This window comes from Dunckerocampus dactyliophorus, chromosome 1 (assembly GCF_027744805.1).
Source record: "Dunckerocampus dactyliophorus isolate RoL2022-P2 chromosome 1, RoL_Ddac_1.1, whole genome shotgun sequence".
Classification (NCBI taxonomy): domain Eukaryota; kingdom Metazoa; phylum Chordata; class Actinopteri; order Syngnathiformes; family Syngnathidae; genus Dunckerocampus; species Dunckerocampus dactyliophorus.
In genome coordinates this window covers 11,288,657-11,305,375 of record NC_072819.1, presented here as the reverse complement: position 1 = coordinate 11,305,375, position 16,719 = coordinate 11,288,657, and the positions used below count along the sequence as shown (strand labels likewise).

At 39.2% G+C, this 16,719-nt stretch overlaps 1 protein-coding gene across 1 annotated transcript; it reads right to left on the bottom strand.

Annotated features, from left to right (window-relative positions):
- Positions 1–6,767: 6,767 nt before the first annotated feature.
- dnajc27 (DnaJ (Hsp40) homolog, subfamily C, member 27) lies at positions 6,768–16,685 on the bottom strand. The gene is made up of 7 exons (XM_054794577.1): positions 16,343–16,685; positions 14,540–14,622; positions 14,406–14,475; positions 12,350–12,514; positions 12,160–12,282; positions 11,917–12,077; positions 6,768–7,635 (listed from the first exon to the last, which is right to left on the bottom strand). Exons 1-7 carry the CDS (start codon positions 16,427–16,429, stop codon positions 7,503–7,505), a joined length of 822 nt encoding a protein of 273 aa, XP_054650552.1. The 5' UTR covers positions 16,430–16,685; the 3' UTR covers positions 6,768–7,502.
- Between the last annotated feature and the right edge of the window lie 34 nt (positions 16,686–16,719).

Below are 16,719 nucleotides of genomic sequence, written 5' to 3'. Positions count from 1 at the left end.
AGGCTCGTCCACAGTGTGTCAAACCACGCGCACCTCTCTGGGACCTTTAGTTTCCTGACTGACATGTTAATCAGACTCCCGTGTGCTAAAGGAATTATTTTTGTTGCCATTTGCCAGTAAAACTTATTATTTACTACCAAAGAAAATAAAAGTGTGCAATTACTTCATTGAAAATGTATTAATTAATGAATTGTGCTGCGGACTTTCCACAGGCAGTCAAGCAATGTTGTTTGATAAGGAAACCAGTGCAAATGAGAGAAATCAGTTTTGGCCGAAGTGATCCCCGCAGGGAAAATAAACTCTTTATTTTTGGTTTAGCCACAAGTCACGCTGACATAAAACGCCTGCATTTACTTGCTTGATTCTGAAAACTGTAACAAATGCAATGAATTTACTGTCATGTGGTCTGTCTCGTGGTCTGGTGGTACTGTGAAAACATTGTGGCTACGATGGATGCGCAGATGTACATTGATTGGCTGTCATTGTGTTTGGGCTTGTTTAGCATCAGCCGATAGGCTCCCATACTAGGGAGGGCAAGGTGAGGAGCGCAACAAAATGACGCGTCTCGTATTGAGCTTGCCACAGGCTACGCCAATAGATGCCAGCGTGTTTGATCACTCCCTTACCAAACCTACTGTCGTTCGACTTTTCTTGCAGCTTTGTTTACACGCTCCCTCGCTTTTGCAAAATCACCTCTCACTGTCTGGATTCCACGCTTGCTTCTGTTTTCTGCTCGCTCTCGATTCGTCACTAAACTACACTTGCTTCCAACTTTACTGAGAATGACATCACGGATTAAGACTCGACTAGACGATCAGCGATCGCTACCTGGCTCCTTAACAGTGTGACTGGCTCGCAGCAAAATGGAGGCTTCCAACCAAACTAGCTCATCAACTTCTGAAGAACAGGCAAAATGAAGCACTTTGGGTTACATAAATGAAACCAAAGAACTTTGAGTCACATTAGTAATGTACTGTTTTGAAATGAAACGCTATATTATTAAATATTAAAGGTGACATTTCTAGCTTGTTAGCATGTTAGCATAGAGCTACAATATGCAAAAACAAGAAGGGGGAGTGAGACAAAAAGCATTTTGAAAAAGTAATTTATTGAAAACAACAATTAAACTGAAATAGGCTGTTTGTCAGCTGATCAAAAGTTTAAGACCACAGGCTGTAAAAGCCAAAATCTGCTCAAAATTTTCATTTTCTGTCAGGCATTCACACTGTCATGCCCTCCTCGGATTGTAGAGCTGCATAAGCAAGACCTCTTGCAGCGTGCCATTGCTGCTGAGGTTGGGTGCAGTAAATCAGTCATTCTACATTTTTTGAAAGGTCCTGAGCATTATGGAACAAAAAAGTAGTAGACCCAAAAAAAAATCACACCTGCGCTGAGCTGATCCAGTTGGCAGCCCAACAAGACACAAGGCGGTCTTTGACCCAAATTAAGGCCCTTACTGGTGCCGACTGCAGCGTAATACCCATCAGACGGCGTCTGCAGGAAAAGGGTTTAAAAAACAAAGTCAAAGAACTCGTCTCCTTCAACACCACTAAACTGCCCGTTTAGACTTTGCCAGGGAGCATCAAACATGGGACATTGAAAGGTGGAAAAATGTTTTATTCTCTGATGAGAAAAAATGTAACCTTGACGGTCCAGATGGCTTCCAACGTTACTGGCATGACAAGGAGATCCCACCTGAGATGTTTTCTACCCGGCACAGTGGAGGGGGTCCATCATGATCTGGGGTGCATTTTCATTCAGTGGAACACTGGAGCTTCAGGTGGTGCAGGGTCGTCAAACGGATGCAGATGTTGCAGCGGGCATCCCTCATGACTGAGGGCCCTCGTCTGTGTGGTAACAGCTGGGTTTTTCAACAGGACAACGCTGCAGTTCACAGAGAACATAGAGAACATTTGGGGATGGATGGCAAGGGAAGTTTATAAAAATGGCCATCAGTTCCAGACAGTTGATGCCCTTCGTGAAGCCATCTTCACCACTTGGAGCAATGTTCCCACTAGCCTCCTGGAAACACTCACATCAAGCATGCCCAAAGCAATTTTTTAAGTGATGAACAAGAACGGTGGAGCTACTCATTACTGAGTCCTACTGAGAACATTTTTTGTTCTGGTTTGGTGAGTTTTTTGTTATTTTTTGAGCGATGGTCTTAAACTTTTGATCAGCTGATAAACAGCCTATTTCAGTTTTTTTTTTTTGTTTAAATTACAAGTTCCAAATGTTTTTGTCTCACTCCCCCTTCTTGCTTTTGCATATTGCAGCTCTACTTAAAACCTCATTAAGATCCAAATGTGCGAAATGCAAATTCTAGCAATTTTTCAACTGGTCTGAAGATTTTGATCAGGAGTGTACAGTTTATACTATATATTTTTTAATGAGCATTAAAGTAGTTTTCTAAAAGCTTCCACTTACAGTATGAATTGTGTTATTGAATTTTTTTGCAGCATGTTGGGGACAATAACAACTGGGAAGATGTTGGGATTCCACAGGAGTCACACTTTGGAAATGAAGTCCCAGAGATTTCCTCTACATTCAGTCTGAAGAAATGGATCATTGTGCAGCTACAATTAACCCAAAAGGACAATCACAGCGATATTTCAAAAGATATTTGAATGTTGCATAGTATATACTCATCACTTTACGATGTAAAGGAGATATTTTCTACTGCTGCTTGCTGTTTACACTAATGCCTCAGCAGTACAGCCCTCTGATTCTGGGTTGATCACAGTTATGGTCCTCTGTCCACTTGCATCTGTTAGTACAGTACAGTATTAAAGCTAAGTAATGTCAGTAAAATTAAAACATTTAAAATCAATTATCTCAAAACCCTGCAATAGGCATTATTTTATATAGCAACCAGCCTCAATCTAAGCATAACATTTTGGGGAACTGCAGCCAAAGCATTTCAGTCAATTTAAATAATACTATTTAAATTAAAATCATACTAAATATTAATATTTGTGAACTGATGGAATAAAAGCCCACACGCCTCCAGATGCCATGGCTCCACGTAGTGCTCATCGTCCGAATGTAGAGTTTGGCTAAGACAGTGCTAGTGATGTGCGGATCAATAGTAAAATATTGATACTTCCGATACCAGCTCTTCATGCTCTACAATCGATTCTCAAATCAAAATATCCTTTTGATACTATATAGAGCCATGTGTAAATTGTGAAGAACGTTTCGATTCTTACACGAGCTCAATAATTCATTTATTTTTAAATGGGTATTGACTGATTCTTTGTTTGAAACCATTTTCACATGTCAGGCAGTTCTTTGCTGCTCTATACTAGCTTGGCTAAACTGTAAATCACACCGATACGTCAATACACTTCAGGGTTTAATAACTTGAATTCTGAAATTAAAATTAATACTGTACATGAATTAAATGTCTTGTATTCTTTGCGCTATATAAAATACACTACCTTTTAAATTTATCACATTAGGTGAATTTGCACAAAGTATCAGTATCGGAAAAAAACAAAGTCAGCGGCATTACGTCACTAAGAAACACCACTGGACCCAGGTAGCGATCTTTGATCGTCTAGTTGAGTCTTAATCCGTGACGTCACTTAGTAAACTTGCAAGCAAGTGTAGCTCAGTGAAGGATCGAGAGCGCAGAAAACAGAAGCGTGTGGAGATCAGAAAGTTAAAGGTGATTTTGCAAAAGTGAGCGAGCATTTTAATTGTGTGCGCCTTCTTTAAGTCAATTTCACTCCCCACAGTGTTTTTACCTCATCGGTTTCTATGTTCGTTTCTGTGGTTTACTCCCTCCAAGGTTTGATAGTGAAGTGACGCCATATTATACGTAGCATCTGTGCAGTGTTGGTCAAACGTCGCTCTATTCAAAGTCGGTGTTGCCAAGTCTCGCGAGAGAAACAAGCAACCAGTTCTATGAAAGCAAAGCCCAACAGCAACCCACCACATTTTGAAAAAAAAAAACAGGAATGCAAAAACAGGACAAACCAGAAGTCAATATGGTAACGAAGGTGGGGCATAGAGCCCACTGGTCGTATAGCCCACCAGAGGGCGTCTTATTACGTGTGAACACAGGAAAGTCTGGCAAATGAATACAAAAGACAGGAGAGTAGTTGGCCACAATTACACTACAATTTTATTTTACTGGCAAGTTATTAAAGAGACAGTTACTTATTACACAACTCTTGTTAAAACACACACTGCTTAGCTCTCATTATGGGTTTCAGAAGCAAACAAGAAAAAACACTGCAAACAAAAAAGAAAACAAACGCAAACAAAAAAAAACATTCTAAATCAAGCACTAACCTCCAAATTAGACCAGGCTGCGTACGTGCTGTACACATTGCTTTCGGCCCTTGGCTAAAGTGCATACACCAAAAGGTTAATAGTTCATACCGAGACGGAACACTCACTAGATGAAATTTCTGGAGCACTTACTTATTTAAAAACAAACCAAAAAAAGTAGCAAGCAAAAATGGATCGCTCGCTAGAGAGCATCGAACGTACATAACAAGGCGCAATTGGTATAACTGCATACGGTCGTAACAAGGCATATGGACATAACAAAGCAGCAGTGGCTCTCTGAAGGCAAGACGTGAAACAGTTGGTCCACTGCAAACACCAAGATGGCAATATGCAGACTATGCACAAAAGCTACCTTTATTGCGTTCCGCCACGGGTCCAACAGGGCAGCAGATGCGATCACTAGCGAACAATAGACCTAACACGCTTTTGAAACAATCTAACACAGGTGAGTGTTGCTGCCAGTGATGCGTTCATGTGATCGCCGACTGTAGGAATTTTGCCTTTCCAATTGAAACAATGAAACAGTGAACTAAACCACCCCAGTACCCATGCGGTGAGGATAACATTCAATATCATTTGACTTTTAATAGCATCGTTGCAAGGGCCTGCTCAACAAAGTACTAATATTAGGAACCCATGTATCTACATTCAATGACACTCACAGTAAAACACTAAAGACGGCAGGAAGTGGTTCCGGATATCAACAGGGGGAAAAGCAAGAAATTTGTTTTGTTTTAAAATAAATAAATAAATCATTGGTATTAGCAATTGATGTGATACAGAGAGGGGGTTGGATTAAATAAGATCTGCTTCTTCCAACTCCTTTTTGTACATGTGGAATTGTGAATTGTAACATGAAGCATTCAATGTATGCATGTTCGAAATACATTAAACCATCACCATTTTGCGGAGACACTTCTTTGATGGTGTGTGGGTCTCTGTGAGCCGGCCCCTACCGATTCCTCAGCAGTCGCATGAAGAAAAACAGTATCAATCCTTTTAAAACTGATTTAAGAGAACAAACTTGGGATCATGTGTAGAATAAACACGATGTTGATGCAGCATATGAACATTTTCTGAACACGTACTTGACGCTATATGACAATTGTCCGTATAACCAAGGCACAAATAAGCAAAAGAAAAGAGATCACCCAACCATGGCTGACAAAAGGATTGCAAAATGCTTTGTAAAAAGAAAAATATATTATACATTAATCCCTCTTTTATCGCAGTTAACTGGTTCCAAACCTGACTGTGATAAGTGAATTTCTGCAAAGTAGGATTCCTTAGTTATGGATCAAATGTTTTTGTAGTTTAGAGCATAGAAAACCTGTTTACGACCTTCTAAATACAGGTTTTAACATTATTTAAGCCCTCTAGACATGAAATAACACCCTACAGTCACCTTTACACCCATATTCTCCAATATAGTAGCCATAATCAGAGAAAATTTGTCATTCAAAGCATAAATAAGACTGGTGCTTGTGTGTGTTGCAATAAATGGGTGTTGAGTTTTAGCTTTGAGTAGATTACGGCTGCAGCAGCCTGTGTTAGTATGATTATCATGTTGTTATTGTGCCTTTTGTGAGATAATTCAAACCTGTCATAAAAGCCTGTTATTCAGGCTCAAGTCTGATGCTTGTGTGCCTCACCGCACACACAGTAACATTACTGACACAGTGACCAGTGTAGAATACTTTGCATCACGTCTTTGAAAGCATCTTCAGAATGCCTTTTACTCTTTGTATTTTAGTTCATTTAGACATTTTTATAGTTGAAAATGCTTAATTTAGGCAAAAAATATGTAAAATTATCTTCAATATGCATATTTTTGGACTAATAACAGGCCCTATTTCTAGTGGTTAGCATGTTGGCCACACAGTCAGGAGATCGGGAAGATCTGGGTTCGAATCTCCGTTGGGCATCTCTGTGTGGAGTTTGCATGTTCTCCCCGTGCATGCGTGGGTTTTCTACGGGTACTTCATCTACCTCCCACATTCCCAAAACATACATGTTAGGTTAATTGGCAACTCTAAATTGTCCATAGGTATGTGAGAGTGAATGGTTGTTTGTCTATACGTGCCCTGTGATTGGCTAGGGACCAGTCCAGGGTGTACCTTGACTCTCGTGTGAAGTTAGCTGGGATAGGCTCCAGCATACCCCGCAACCCTAGTGAGGATAAGAGGCATCGAAGATGGATGGACGGAACAGACCCTATTCAACCCAGAAATAGGAAAAAACGTGTGGTTAATTCCCTGTTTTGCCCAGTGGATAGAAGGAGGATGAGTGTGTGCGCAAGCGTTTTAATTGTGTTTTAATTTGGCATAATTTGGTTCCTGACCCGATGGTTGTAGTCACATGGTTACAAGTTCACTTGCATTCATAAAACTGTGTTTACACAATCGGTAATCGTAATGCAATTAATTGTACTGTATTTTAGAAGTAACATTTCATAAATACTTTGTGGGTTTACCAGGCTCATCAGTTCTCTTTTATTCATCTTGTAAACATGCAACACACAAATATGGAAGTTCCAAAAAAATGCATACAAATGGATAGCCTTTTTACAAATAATCACAGGTTAATTCCTGTAGATGCACATTTGTAAAAATAGAAAATATTACTACACTTGTGCAGCTCACATCTGGCGTTTCCTTACAAACATGTTAAAGGACAACAAGCAAAGACAACACTATCGGTAGGAGGTCAATTTAAACACAAATATGCATGATTAAGATGACAAACTGATATATTTGCATTCAACTGGCAATTTTAACATACTGTATTAAGAGGTAAGGCATTTAACCTCAAAACACCTCAATAAAAAAACAATGTCACATAAATATATATGACCTTTAATTGTAATCTTATTGACTTTAAATTCAGAGTCATCTTTAATACTAACCTTTGACCTTCTGCTCTGCTGACAACTGCCGGCAACATGCTCACGTACACATGAAGAACGCAGAAAAAAAAAACAAATGACTTAAAAAACCCCAAACATTTTCCCTCACTCTATGCCCTTAAAAACAGTATTTAACCTAAATTTGAGCTTATTTGAATTATTAATGGAAGTTCTTGTGCACACACATGCACAAGCATTCAGTGTAACTTGGCACAAAAGAGGTTAAATTGTGAAAAGTGCTAATAAATAAATAAATACATACATACATGTGAACCTTGATGTGTCAGGTGTGCCTGCGTTATTTTATATTCTTCAGCAGTGAGGTGCGCGCATTCACCACTGCCTTGAAGGCGTCTTCGCTTCCAGGGGCCACACATTTGTCTGGGTGGAGAAGTACCGCCAGTTTCCTGTAGGCCTTGTTGACCTCCTCCCTGGAAACAAGCAGGTAGGAAACATTACTTGAAAATATACCAAACACCTTGTTCGAGACTATACTATTACTTATCACACATTACAGGGGTGACCAAGAATGGTAAAAAAATAACTATTTAAAAACATGGCACATTAGACTATTAATCTTGTTTGTAGTTGTAGTTTCAACACCAGGTGCTAATGCTTTCACGACAAGCTTCTCCAGTCCAAAACCACAAGTCCATTACACAAAGAACCCTGATACAAACAGAACAAAAAAAAATCTTCCCATTTAACTCTTTCTATAATGGCAACCTTCACGTACAGTGTGCATCTTACAAACTGAGGGTTTACTGCAAATTTTGCCAGAGAGCAACAGTGGCTTTTTGATCAATTGCGAGAAAATGTTTTACACTATGGAGGACCTACTTGATCGGAAGAGTCTAGGACACAACAGCATGTGAATGAGCTTTAACAATTAAAGGTTGCAAAAGTTTGCCCAAGGGAATTTACTGAAATATACGGTATACAGTAATCCCTTGTTTATCACAGCTGATTGGTTCCAGACCCGACCGCGATAAGTGAATTTCTGAAAAGTAGGATTCCTTCTTTGTAAACAGAATATTTTCGTAGTTAAAAGGGATTTAAATCTCTTAGTGGTAGATGATTCGATACGTATACACGGGTTAAGATACAATTAAAAAACAATGTACAAGTATTTTAAAAACAGAACGATTTGATACAATGTACAAACGCTACGATTAACTACATACAGTTGTATGCAAAAAGATATCAATTTTGGGAATATGGGCCATTATTTTATATATATAATACTTACTGATCAAAGAAGGGACATTTTAGGTCTTCAAAAATGTAAAAACTGACTTTGCATTAAGAACACTTACCTTTAAAGACAAAAATGTCCAGTAACAGGGTGGACATTTGGACGATGGTGCATGCCAAGTATTTAGTCAAAATTATTAGAGCCTTCATTCAGATAATTTGAAAAATTCTTGCAAAATAAGTTTGTTTTTTAAATTTACAATGCTGAAATGGCACGGAATTGTAAGAAACTACGTATTCTTCGGATGTAACTAGTTCTCTTTTCCTTTTTCAACAGTATAAATAATTTACGGGAGTGCATACGTAACCAAAAAACTAAATGTAGCACGAGGACTTGGATGGGAACCACGACAAAAGGTCTGGTCAGGGGCGCTACAGTTACAGTACAACGGAACAGCGCCAGCACAAAAAGGCACGGTCACGGTCAGTGAATATCTACACTCCTGATCAAAATCTTCAGACCAGTTGAAAAATTGCTAGAATTTGCATTTTGCACATTTGGATCTTAATGAGGTTTTAAGTAGAGCTGCAATATGCAAAAGCATCAAAGGGGAGTGAGACAAAAAACATTTGGAACTTGTAATTTAAACAAAAAACAAAAAAAACAGAAATATGTTGTTTATCACCTGCCTTTGCTGCTGAGGTTGGGCGCAGTAAGACAGTCATTCTACATTTTTTGAAAGGTCCTGAGCATTATGGAACAGAAAAGTCAAGTGGTAGACCCCAAAAAATTAAACCTGTGCTGAGCCGGAGGATCCGATTGGCTGCCCAACAAGACACAGGGCGGTCTTCGATCCAAATTAAGGCCCTTACTGATGCCGACTGCAGCGTAATAAGCATCAGATGGCATCTGCGGGAAAAGGGTTTAAAAAACAAATTCAAAGACCTTGTCTCCTTCAACGCCACAAAACTGCCCGTTTAGACTTTGCCAGGGAGCATCAAACATGGGACATTGAAAGGTGGAAAAAGGTTTTATTCTCTGATGACAAAAACTTTAACCTTGACTGTCCAGATGGCTTCCAACGTTACTGGCATGACAAGGAGATCCCACCTGAGATGTTTTCTACCCGGCACAGTGGAGGGGGGGGCATCATGATCTGGGGTGCTTTTTCATTCAGTGGAACACTGGAGCTTCAGGTGGTGCAGGGTCATCAAACGGCGGCTGTTTACGTGCAGATGTTGCTGCGGGCATCCCTCATGACTGAGGGCCCTCGTCTGTGTGGTAACAGCTGGGTTTTTCAACAGGACAACGCTGCAGTTCACAATGCTCGCTTGACCAAGGACTTCTTCAGGGAGAATAACATCACTCTTTTGGACCATCCTGCATGTTCCCCTCATTTAAATCCCATAGAGAACATTTGGGGATGGATGGCAAGGGAAGTTTATAAAAATGGCCATCAGTTCCAGACAGTTGATGCCCTTCGTGAAGCCATCTTCACCACTTGGAGCAATGTTCCCACTAGCCTCCTGGAAACACTCGCATCAAGCATGCCCAAAGCAATTTTTGAAGTGATTAACAAGAACGGTGGAGCTACTCATTACTCAACTGGTCTTAAGATTTTGATCAGGAGTGTATGTGGCTTAATAATGTCTTGTGGCTGAACTGTAGGTTGATCATTAAAATTCAAACAAATGTTTGAACTTTTTTGAGCGTGTTTAAACAAGAGAGAAATGTGAGAAAATGGTATTTCCTGTCTGAGAAAAGTGTATAAAGTGTATGGTGAGGGGTTTAAAAACATATAATAATTGTATAAAAATGAAGTTGGCTACTTCGCGGATTTCACTTATTGCGGGCTATTTTGGGGACCTATGCCCTGCAATAAACGAGGGAACACTGTATAACAGTCTAACTCACGGTGTCATCTTACAAACAACATTAAACTCATCACACATAATGACATCCTGTGATTTCCAACGAGTTGACAAGCTTATTGTAACTGCACTGATAACTCGTGATTGGCTCCTGCCAAAGAAAGAGCTACCATTTCCTCAATTGACTCACGAGCGGCGCAGTATTTAAACAATTAGTAGTAGTTCGGAAGTAAAGGAGCTGTCACGAGATTAGAATGTAGTCATAGATTAGCCCAATCATAATAAACTCAATCTAAGTAAAAATAACGTTTTATGAGCTAAAGCAATATGTTATTAAATTATAATTAAGATGTTTTTTTTTAATCATTCTTAGAAAGCAAGTAGAGCTTACTTGAGAATGATGTATAGTAGAGTGCAACGATTCATTCACTACATCAATGCGATGATATATATTATAATCCTACAATTCAACTACATCTTACTGTATATGTTGATCTAACATTGTTTAAAAAGGTACTCAATCAATTGAATCAATACTTGGAAATTAAGTATTGGATTTAAGCACGGCAGGCTTTATATTGGATATGTTAGTTTTTTTTTTTAAGCACTTTTAATGATAAAGACGATAAACGTTACAGTCTGTTTCTCGGTGACGGTCCTTGTCTTCTGGTTATGTGGTGGTCATGGGAGTTGTGGTTGTAGTAGTAGTTAGTTTTGTCTTGACTCAATGTTAAAACAATGGGAACCAAAGGCACTATTTTCCAGTGTGAAATTTGCTTTAACTTCCTTAATACTTGGGGTAGAGAAGTGAATGATGTATCAAATTAAAGTTCAAGTCACGGTTTATCAGACAGAATTAATCACCCACTTGATTTTACATATTTGAACATTTTGTAACATTCCTAACATGTGTGCTGCAAAACCTCTGTCAGTGTATTCTTGCTAGTTGCTGCACCGTTCTTTCAAATGGCTGCTCTGATCAAGAGGATTATTAGCCCAACAAAAGCCCCTGCTTCCATCGGCCCGTAAAGGTGAGAAAGTTTCAACACCTAATTGAAGATACCATACCAATTTATTTCCTGAGGAATTTGTATAGCGTATCTCATTGGGTGCAAAGTGCAGGTTTGGATTACACTATATAAAGTAAATAATTAATCATGGCAAGCTATACCACCCTCTGGTTATCCTGATTTTGTATTGCATTTTTAACATTTTTTTTTACTCATTGATAATTTATTCTTAAGTATGTCAGCATTATTATTAATTTACACCTGATTCCCTTACAAAAATAATGTGAATCTAGGAAACTTCACCTGCACTGTCTCGTATCCACGTATTTATTTCACAGTCATACTGGTTGAATTTTTGGCTGAAAAGTTACTGAATTGATTTAAAGTTACTGAATCGTAATGTCCTAAATGAACCAATATCGTCCTTGAATCGTATCAGCAACCACAAATCATGATACGAATCGTTATTAAAACAAATCTTTACACCCTAATGTATAGTTTACATGAGAATGACTCCTGTAAAAACTGTCTATGTGGAAAAAGTCACTGAGCTTTTTTAAAGTAAATGTCACTCCAGATTTTTTTCAGATATGATTAGGGCCCAACTAAACTTTTCACCACAACTCGTCAACTCACCGTGTGGCACCAGGTTTGACCCCCAGCATGTCCCAGGAGTCCTTACTGTTTCTGATACGTCGGATAGTGTCTGCTTGCTCTTTGGTGAAGCCAACGCTGACATCTGACACAGGACGCTTCCCGCCGTTTTCACACATATCAGTGATGGAGGAGAAGAAGGCCTGGACACCACAAACACATCACAGGCAGACTCGGTATAAATTCTGGTTCAGTGCCAGGTGATACTCCTGTGTGTTTGCCCACCTGGAACATCTCGTTGATACCCTCTCCGCTTTGTGCAGATGTCTCAAAGTAATGAAACCCCCGAGACTCCGCCCACAGACGGCCCTCTCCTTCGTCCACCACTCGCCGTTTCATCAGGTCCACCTGAGGGCACATTCAGGTGCAAGTCAGGAAGTGACTTGAAGTCCGCTATAGTCAAACTAAGTCGAACCTTGTTGGCGCAGACCACAAACACAATGCTGTCCATGTTGGCCTGAGAGCCCATTTCCTGTTTCATCTCTCCCAGCCAGCTGTCCAGGGCATCAAAACTGTCCCGGAGGCCGACATCATATACCAGCAGCACGCCCTGACTGTCCTTGTAGAACTCATTGCGCACCTGCAGAAGAACAGACTCATCAAAGAGCAAACCCTGCTGGGTATTGCGGGCACTTCAAGCCCAATTGACATCCTGAGTAGGGCTGGGTATTAATCAAAACACCATAATGGCACCGGTGCCGACGTAAACGGAAGTAACCAGACCAAAAAAAACGAAGCAGATATCAGTGCCTCGTTTCGGTGCTAAATTAACAGTTAACAGATTTGTTAGAAGGATGCTGAGTTTTGAACTGCCAGGCAGGAGGCGTAGAGGAAGACCAAAGAGGAGGTTTATGGATGTAGTGAAAGAGGACATGAAGGTAGTTGGTGTGAGAGAAGAGGATGCAGAAGACAGGGTTAGATGGAGGCAATTGATTCGCTGTGGCAACCCCTGAAGGGAAAAGCCGAAAGGAAAAGAAGAAGAAGAAGAAGAAGAAGAACAAGATTTGTTTATATCAATGCACCGCTTAATAACATTGATGGAGTCATTTACTTATAAGACAACACAGAGGGCAAGAAGCTAAATGGAAAATTGGCGAGTCAAGAGCGAGAAGAACACTCGAAAGTGTGGAGCAATTTAATGAAAACAAGCAAGAAAGGTCTGTGACATGTAAACTTTGCAAAGCCAAACTCATATTTCATGGCAGCATGAGCTCCTTAAACGCAAATACCCTGGAGACACATGTGGGACATGGACACATGTCTTTCTCTTTTCTGTGTGTTCTGAAGATATAAAAACAGACAAAAACAGACAGCTCATTACTGCACGTATGGGACCCACTTATTTCGCTTATCAAGCCTTCTGAAAAATACTCCAAAAAGTGGCAACAATGCTCCATTTGCATATAATGTGACATGCATATAACCAAACTACAGCGACATTGTTATTACTATTATTGAAGGGATAGTTCAGATTTATTTACATTAAGTTGTATGAAATCCACAAAAGCAGTATAGTGGATCAACTGTCTCTTACCCCACACTTTGTTCCGTGAGCAGAGTTCTGGTTGGATTTTGGTGAGGAGGAACGTAGTTCCGGTTAGTTGCTGGGGTCACTTAAGTAAAGAGTTTTGCTTCTCAAAACAATATGCGTTCAAAAGAGTAATACATTTGCATCACATAACTGTTTCTAACAAAAAAGTCAGATCTCTCAGTTGCTTGTTGTTTTCAGTTGTTTTTTCAGTTGTTTTGTCTCAGTGTGTATCACTACGCGCTCTGGCCTGTTGTGTATGTGTTCCACAGCAAATGGAGACTGCTGCAATGCAAAAGTCTCCATCCGCGCATGTAAACACTGTGTTGGAGGTTTTTGGAGGTGTTTTAATAGCGGTCTTTGTAGGCGGCATAAGTGGATCCTGTTACGTGAGGTAAAAAAGACAGCTTGAGCGGCCTTATCTGTTTTTATATTGTTAGAATGCACAGAAAGAGAGACATGTGTTCATGTCTCACATCAAAATTCCCCAAAAACCTTGATATCAGTGCTTAGCGCTCTGTTTTCCTCTGTAAGATTTTTAACCTAAGAGCAGCACGTAAGGCAGTATTATCATCTTGCCAGCAGTTGTAATTCGTTTATTTCAAGAAATCTGTACCTCTCGCTTGTCCGAGTTCAAGTTGAGGGTGTCACAATCAGTTCTGACCTTATGTTCCTGAAGTGTAGTCAGGAAAGCACCAAAATAGTTCGAAACTCTATTGTCGACAGCAGACCTTTTGCCATGTACGTCGTTTCCAGTCAACAACAACAAAAAAAATTAATTTATGTCTTCCTTTTCTCAAGTACCAATTCGGACAACGTTTAAGCACCAGCACTGTTTGAAAAGTACCGGTTTGGTACTGTTAGCAAATAATATCTAACGATACCCAACCCTCATTTTGTCATTTGAAACAAGACAATAAAGAATGAGCTTTTTGGGACTCACTTCATAGAAGAAAGGATGTCCGGCCATGTCAAAGATGTTCACTTTGATTTCTCTGTCGCGAACCTGCACCCTGGCAACAGACACCTTAGTAGGATGACATTACAAATACATGCAAAAATCGTGAACATACTTACTTGGTGACACCATAGTCAATCCCAATAGTGGCCAAATATTTGGGAACAAACCTCTTCTCACAGTAACGTTTAATGATGCAACTCTGCAGGGAGAAAATTTATAAATGCTTATGTCTAATTCCATTTCATGTAAATTTTCAGCATTAATACAACTACTTGAAGGTCAGAGTCAAGCACTTTTAGAATGATTTTTCAAGCTTTTGATCATGTTGGCTCAGATGCCCCACAATGCCCTAAGGTTTTTACTGTAGTACTGTTTCCTACAGTTGTTATGTTTTATGTTGGGATGTCCGATATGCCGATATTGTCCAATTTCTGATTCCGATATCAACCGATACCGATATGTGTAGCATCACATATCTTTTTCTTGAGTAAAATTGTTCTAAAGTATCAATACATGAGTACAGTTGTTTTGTCGGCTACTCCACCCATCTCTGAGTAGATAATTAATGTATTACATATTTAATATAAGAACGCATTTGTGTTTCTTGTGCCTTGATTTATGTTATTTTTGGAAAGATTTAGTTTAACAGGTATTGTTTAAAATACATGAATTTGTGAATACATGAATTTTATATATATTATATATATCTAGTACTGTGTATAGTTTTTCGGCACTACTTTGTGCTCTGTAGCTGATGTAATGTGAATTACTCCTGTGTGGGATCAATAAAGTTCTTATCTTAGCCATCTGAGAAGATCAAATACATTGTTTTGGGTGCTTAACTCTTTCCCAAGCATATTAGTGCATGTGTGAATGTATGAACAAGAGGCATTAACTTAAATTTCTTTGTAGAAAAGCACGTTATGAAAGTAAGTACATTTAATTGTATTCACTTACAGCGCAGCCTTGCCACATCCAATATGGCGGCGACATGTATTGAGCTCACATACTAGTTGTAGGTTATTTTGCATTATTTGTCGGTAGTGTCTTGTCTGTTGTTATCTACCTATTACATTGCTATTTGATAATTTTTTTAGCTCTTTCTTTTAAGACACTGTGTGGAATGGTAACACATAATATCGGTTCATCGGTTGTTTTTTCTCCCAACTACGATATTGGCGCACAAGTGATGACATTGTGCTTCATACAGCAACAACCTTGGTAGCTCAGTATGTCCCCAGTCAGGAATTATTTCCCCTTCGGATTGTAAACGAGCAATTTGCACAAAGCGCTGATAGGGGTCATGACTCTCATTTGACTTAATTAAGTCAAACCTATTTTACTTGTTGCTTAAAATAAATGTGACACTTTTTCTATAACTTATATTGTATATTGCAATATTGTTTTGCACAAACAGTGTTTATTTGTGAAATGCATACAGTGGCATCACAGTAAAAGAAGCATAATGTGTTCATTGCACGAGATGTGACTTGACATAAGTTAGAGGGAAGAGCTGCTGCCTATATCAGTATCAGTAATGAAGTGCTGGACAGCATCGTATATCGTTTATCAGTAAAAAGCCGATATCAAGCATCTCTACATTAAAAATTTAAGTGTTTTTAGAAGATCCATCATTTGAAGTAAACCAGTTTAACCTGTATTTTATCATCATGGTCATAGCATTACGGTCATAACTGTGCCATTTTTATTTATTTTCATGGGCATGGATGATTCTAAACTTTCAGTAACTGATTTATTAACTTGTTTACTGTAATTGATTTCTGTAAGTTACCACACAATTTAAGGCATTATGACCAACCCAAAGTCAGTATAACTAGTTTAATATTACTGCATTACCAGACTCTGTTAGTCAGATGCACATAATATACCAGCAAATATACGTTTTACATATAACTTACCTTACCAACTTCGGCATTACCGAGGCTTATTACTTTCACCCGGAGCGGTTTCTTGTTGTCTCGTCTCTTTGGTACATTTGTTTCCATTTTAATTGTAGAAATAGGCTAACACACAGCAGGACAACTAACGAGGCTGACAAACCGTTAGCAAGCGGGTTAGCACCTAGCACGGAGCCATGGATGCAGCGCGTGGCTAATCGACTAATTATTTTTTTATTAAGTTTGGCATTAGTGACGATATTTGGCAAACATCCATCGTAAAATACAGCACAAGCACAGAACATTTGCTAGCATCATAGCCTAAAAGGTATCTAGCATAACGGCGATGCAAGGTAGTACTTCCGCTCGTTCTTTCACAATAAACCAAAAACGACAGC

What these genes read in the sequence shown, in the direction of transcription:
- dnajc27 (XM_054794577.1), bottom strand. Translation starts at nt 16,429, where the DNA reads ATGGAAACAAATGTACCAAAGAGACGAGACAACAAGAAACCGCTCCGG. An exon ending in GACATCCTTTCTTCTATGAA is followed by an intron (nt 12,515 to 14,405) that starts GTGAGTCCCAAA and finishes GTTCTTCTGCAG; the next exon opens with GTGCGCAATGAGTTCTACAA. An exon ending in TTGTGGTCTGCGCCAACAAG is followed by an intron (nt 12,283 to 12,349) that starts GTTCGACTTAGT and finishes ATGTGCCCTCAG; the next exon opens with GTGGACCTGATGAAACGGCG.